At 49.1% G+C, this 5,820-nt stretch overlaps 1 protein-coding gene across 1 annotated transcript; it reads left to right on the plus strand.

The window, feature by feature from the left end:
* Window positions 1-1,500: 1,500 nt before the first annotated feature.
* MRPL44 (mitochondrial ribosomal protein L44) lies at window positions 1,501-5,263 on the plus strand. The gene is made up of 4 exons (XM_042041763.1): window positions 1,501-1,892; window positions 2,201-2,669; window positions 3,555-3,733; window positions 4,930-5,263. The coding sequence occupies exons 1-4, from the start codon at window positions 1,705-1,707 to the stop codon at window positions 5,099-5,101; spliced, it is 1,008 nt and encodes a 335-aa protein (XP_041897697.1). The 5' UTR covers window positions 1,501-1,704; the 3' UTR covers window positions 5,102-5,263.
* The last annotated feature ends 557 nt before the right edge of the window (window positions 5,264-5,820 follow it).

Consider the following 5,820-nt stretch of genomic DNA (forward strand, 5'->3'; position numbering starts at 1 on the left):
TGCAGATTGTCCAGAGGTGTGTAATATGTATTTTTGTTAGGTTTAATTTTGCAGATGTTTTTCTATAAAATACATTTTTAAACAAGTCAGTCTGTGAGTGATCAACATATTATGGAGTACAAGATTTTGATGTAGAATCTTTAATAAAACTCTCTCAAAAAAAGCCCAGCCCCAAACCATTGTTTAATATCATTTATGAGAATTTATCTGAGATTTTATCTAAACTATTAGTCTTTGAAGTAAGTAGTGGCAGTGGCCTGAACAGCTCTAAAGCAGCAGGGGGGCATGTGACAGCCCAGTGCAGGCTGCCATCCCCTGCGGGTTGTGGTGCTGGTGTCAGGTGTCAGAAATGGGGAGCCAGCCTGGAGTGCCCTGGTACCAGGGTCAGTTTAAACATCCCCTGCTCAGCCTCGTGATCCACCTTATTTGGTAGATACGGGCACAGGGGCGCTGAGGGAGCTCCCTGCAGGCTGGTGGCTTCAGGCCCCTGAACGGCAGCCGCAGCCGCAGCCCCTTCCCCGCGGAGCACGGAACCACTCGTGCCAGCGTGCCGGAGACCGGCGGTGACGCCGCAACGCTGCTCAGAGGGAACCTTCCATGCACAGCTGGACCTAGCCCCCTGTGCAGGACCCTTTTTGTGCTGTAGCAGGGCACAGCGGGGTGAAGGATGGATGATGCACAGCGGCTGCAGAGGAGAAGGAGCCGGAGTCTGTTTCAGCGCTGTCCTCGCTCACCCCGCAGCGCTGAGGCCGCGGCACAGTGCCTGGGCTGCCCCTGCACGGTGGGACCCAGGGCGCTGCTGGGGCTTGCACACGGGGCTGGGGGGCAGTGCCGCAGTGCCCTGGACAGTGGATTCCGGGAGCAGCAGCATGAGAAGGCCTGAGGATTTAGACACAAGTGCTGCAGATGCCAGGAGGAATGCTGCTCTCACCCCTTCCTGTGATGTGGAGTCAGAGTGGGCTCAGTGTGGCTGTTGCACTGCCGTACAGGCTGCTGTACCTGCTTCCTTGGCTTCTCTCATGGGACTGTGGCATATATTTTTTCTGAGCTTTGTTTACTGTGTTCTGTGATTCCATAGGGGTGTTTGGTGTGCATGTTTTCTTACCGTGAATGTTCAAGTGTGTGCCTTTGTCTTTCAGTAAAGACGATAAAAAGGGCCAGGCCTGCTTTGCACGTTTTCTGCATTTTCCATTTTATATCATGACCTTTGCACGGAGGGTATATTGTAAGAACTCTGATGGTGCAAATGAGGGCTGAGCGATTGTACAAAGAACTGTATAGGCGACAGTCATAAATAAAGCTTCTTTTAAGTGCACAAAACCGGACTTTTGTCTTGCACGTGGGAATGGAACTCAAAGATTTTAGGGCCACCTGAGGAGCCGCCCGTGGGGCACGTTCGGCGAGTGCCGCTGCCCCGGGACCCGCTGCCAGGGGCTCGCTCACACCGCGGGGCTGCTCGGCCACACCACGGCGCTGCCGCGGCCTGAGCGCTGACGGGCGCCCAGCCTGAGGGTCCCACCCGAAACACCCCAGCGGCCCAAGCCGGAGTCCCGGCAGTGCAGCTGCCCCGCTCCTGTCCTCGCTCATGTCTCCGGGGCCGGGGCCGTCCGGCGGCCGCAGAGCCCGGACCCGGTTCCGCCGCCCCGGCCGGGAGCGTTTCCGCCCGGAAGCCGAGGGGCGGAGCCGCCTCTGCCCGCACCCGCCATGGCCGCGCGGCTGCTCCTGCGGGCGGTGGGGCCGCTCCTGGCCGGGGCCGGGCGGGGCGCCGGGCTCGGCACCGGGCTCGGCACCGCGCTCAGCACCGCGCTCAGCAGCGCGCCGCCCCCCGAAAAGAAGCGGTGGCTCCGGGCGTACCTGGAGCTGCAGCGGCTGCAGGCACCTCCGCAGCGGCGGTAAGCGGCGAGAACGGTCGGGCGGGGCTCGGGGAAGGGGTGCGACGGCCCCAGAAAGGGGGTAAATCAAAATGTTTTGGCCCCGTCTGGTTACGCTGTGGAGCAGAATAGGTTGAGCTCCGCAGGTTGGCGTAGCCCCGGTTGAACGGGGCACGCAGACGGTGATGCGGAACCGACAGAGTCTGACCCCAGGGATTTAAATACTGGGTTTGGTATTCAAGCTCAATTTCATTTCTCGTTCCCCTTCGAAAGGCGCGGGGCGGGTAAAGCGTTCTGTTCCTGAGCTGGTTCCCTTTCCGCGCCCGCAGGTCCGAGAAGCCCAACTGGGATTACCATGCGGAGATCCAGGCCTTCAGCCACCGGCTGCAGGAAAACTTCACTCTGGACCTTCTCAAGACTGCGTTTGTTAATCCCTGTTACATCGAAAGCGAAGAGACGAGGCGCCGGCAGCTGGGGCTGGACAAGGACGCGATCGCTCTTCAGCTCCAGGACAACACCGGACTTGGGGAGCGAGGGCTGCGCTTCGCCCGCGCTTACCTGGCGCAGTGCTTTGAAGGCGCCTACCCAGAGTTACCTGCAAAGGGCATAGAAGCACTTGTTAATTTTCTTACCAGTCAGGAACTTGTCTCTTATGTGGCTCAAAACCTGTCCGTACAGGACCTGGCGCTTTGCAGGGATTTTCCTGCCCCACCAGACGTGCTGCAGAGGACGTTCCTCGCCGTGATAGGAGCCCTGCTGGAAAGCAGTGGGCCCGAGAGAACCGGGATCTTTGTCAGGGTAGGTTCATTAAATGGTGGTTTGTACTCGGATGGTGAGAGATCCAGGGAGGCTGGGAAGAGTTTGACAATACCTGTAAGAAGACAATTTAACAATGAGATATGTTGGGTTTTGGTGGTGGTCAGCTGGGGTTTTGGGGGTTGGGGATTTTAGTGGGGGATTTTTTCATTAAGAAGGCTGATCAAGTACATAAAATCATACACTTTTGGTTTATGATGGTGATATTTATATTTGCTGAAAGTTGCTAAGGGAAAGCATTATATTCCATGCACTATACTATCAGATAATGAAATTATTCCATGTGAGATTTCGTATGTCTTCAATTTTAAAAAACCCTGTTGTATATAAACAGGGATGAGTTCATAGTTTTGCATGTAGGAGTGCAAACCCCTGAAGATATTTCATACAGAAATATTTCTACTAAAATTCAGTGTGACAAAGTAGTTCTAGCAGCTATTGTTGTTTCAGTCATCCTTTTCACTTATTTTAGTTTTGCAATGGAGAAGTGTTTTTTAAAATGTTCTTTCTGATACAAAACCATTGAGAGGTGTCTAAGAGCAAGGAGCAGTTTACAGACAAGAGAGTGATCCAGGCAGGTAAAAGACTCATAGGTTTGCACGTTCCCTTGTATTGTCACAATTTCTCTGTTGTCACAGCTCCTCTCTCAGGCTGGAGCTGTCCCTTCCCTGGGTCTGGGGCTGACTTTGCCCTGGGCACACATCTGTCAGCGGCTAAACCACAATCAGAGACTCAAGCACTGGGATGGGGCACTGAGGCAGCTTTATCATTCATTTCAGCAATTCATTGCCTCTTCATACTGTGTTTTTATTAGGAGACACCAAAAACTCAAGCCATTAATTGTAACTTCTAAGTATTCTTGTTTAGGACTTTTTTATTCCCCAGCTGATTGGAAAAGACCTGTTCGAGATCTGGGAAGTTGTAAATCCTATGGGCTTACTGCTGGAAGAACTGACCAAGAGGAATATCTCTGCTCCAGAACCAAGAATTACCAGGCAGCTGGGAGTCAGCACAGTTCTGCCAGTCTACTTTGTTGGGTTGTACTGGTTAGTGCAATATTAATTTAAAGTTAAATGTGTTTAATTGGAGGAGAGGGGAGGAGGGAAGATGGTCTTTTACTTTTCTACTCGTGCTTTTCAGTCAAGTTGTTCCAGAAAAGAAACCTGATGGTAACTTCCATATAAAATGAGCCTTTTAAGCATTGGCCACAGCTCGCTGTGGTGATACATAAACAGTCTCTGATTAAGGGCTCCAAAGGCTAAATGGGATGTACTAAAGAGCCTGGATGTGCTTTGGGTGACCTGACACAGGAACTTTGGGAACAGCCTAACCAGGTGGCTTTGGAGGGATGACAGCTGTATCCAGGGCTTAGGCAAGCATAAAGAGACATCAGGGGAGGTGAGATGACAGAGAGAATCATTTAAGTTCTAGAGAAGCCTTTTCATTTTCAAATCAGCAGCACTGTAAACTGGGCCACAGGAGTGTCTGTGTCCAGGCAAGATTTAGGAAGTGCCAGTTGTCCCTGGTGTGCTTGTGTCAGGTGTGGTCAGTGCTTGTCCTGGTCTCTTTCCCAGGAGTGACATCGCTCCTGAGGGGCAGAACAGAACCCACATCACTGCTCCTTTCCTAAAGGAGCCGCAGGTAAACATGTGGGAAGGCTGCCTTAACTTGCTCTCCTTCACCCTGCTTTGGTTTCTATACCTTCTAAGATGTTTTTTATAAAAAGGAAAGGAACTTTGATTATTTCTCTTTTGCCACGTGTGATGTCCCTTCTCTGCTCTTATTTAGTGCCCATAGGTGTTTGTTAAACAGAGCTGAGCATGTAATTCATAACAGAGAGAGCTTCTCTGTCAGTCCTTTTGAAGCAGTTGGAAGTGCTTCCTTATTGGGGGGGAGAAAAGACAAAAGCATTTCAGTTCCTGCTTAAGCTAACCAGAGTAATGAGTTGGCATATTTTTATCAGGGCTAACAAATGGAATGCTTTAAAGAGTCAGTGCTGTGTTAGGAACCTAAATGAACAGTGTTGTTCTTCCAGGAAATGGACACATTTCTGATCTGTTTCCATTATTGAATATACAATCACCTTTGCAGGAAAGACCAACAGAAATGTTTCCATTTTGTGTATATAGAAATCGGTATTCACAGATGCTGGAGAATAAACCAGTCTGTTTTATTCACGGTACACAGCAGTCCTCAGGGTTTCATGATGGAAGTGGTTGTAATTTTGGTTTCTTTCCCCAAGTGATAAGAAGATCTTAGCTGAAGGCCCTGGTGAAACACTGCTGGCTGCAGAGGAGGAGGCTGCGCGCGTGGCACTGCGGAAGCTCTATGGATACACAGAGAACAGGAGACCATGGGATTACTCGAAACCCAGACAAGGATTGGCAGCTGAAAAGGCAATCAGCAGTAACTAGATGCTAAAAGACATTTCTGATTTATCTTAAAAATTGATGGCTTCCATGCTGAATATAGGTGTATTTGGAAAAGCAAAATACTGTTTGTTTTTCTGGTCTTCAGTGCTTGAAACTTCCAAATCAAATATGGTGTTAAATAAAGTCTTTTCCTTTTGCACAATGTTTAACGTTTGCGCATTTTTCTAAATGTAACGGAAGTGCCCTTATTCTGAATTTTTGCCTTTTGGCTGAGAAGTTTTTCTGTACATCACAGGAGATCATTTTTAGTGATGTTTAATAATGTGTGACAAAATCTCACTGTACAGAAAGAGGTTTCATGAGTGCTTCCTTAGAGGTTGTTTGGAGAGGACTGTTAATAAGCTGAGTTGAATTAACATATGCAACATCAGCCTTTGGATTGCATCTGGATTTATGTGTCCTTAACCTTGTGAAAACATCAAGTGTGATGATGATCCTGACACTGTTGGGGATCCAAACTTCTGAGAGCTCACTGCTTTCCCAGAAATTTTATTTGCCATGCACATTGGTTTCTATTGTTGGAGCACACTCAGAGATTTTTAAAATTTCTAAAAATGCCTCTATTGCAAAATGAGAAATAAGTGAAAATAAGGATCATGAAGGCCTGAATGTAAAGAAATTGGAGAACATGATTTAATGATAGGCTGGAAGATAAGCTTTTTCTTTTTTCCTCCTTTTTCTCTTTTTGGTACTTATCCTGT

The sequence above is a fragment of the Corvus kubaryi genome, unplaced genomic scaffold (assembly GCF_017639235.1).
Source record: "Corvus kubaryi isolate FWS band 111438036 unplaced genomic scaffold, C.kubaryi_AGA036_p1.0 37397, whole genome shotgun sequence".
Classification (NCBI taxonomy): domain Eukaryota; kingdom Metazoa; phylum Chordata; class Aves; order Passeriformes; family Corvidae; genus Corvus; species Corvus kubaryi.

What these genes read in the sequence shown, in the direction of transcription:
- MRPL44 (XM_042041763.1), top strand. Translation starts at nt 1,705, where the DNA reads ATGGCCGCGCGGCTGCTCCTGCGGGCGGTGGGGCCGCTCCTGGCCGGG. An exon ending in CAGGCACCTCCGCAGCGGCG is followed by an intron (nt 1,893 to 2,200) that starts GTAAGCGGCGAG and finishes CCGCGCCCGCAG; the next exon opens with GTCCGAGAAGCCCAACTGGG. An exon ending in TACTTTGTTGGGTTGTACTG is followed by an intron (nt 3,734 to 4,929) that starts GTTAGTGCAATA and finishes TCTTTCCCCAAG; the next exon opens with TGATAAGAAGATCTTAGCTG.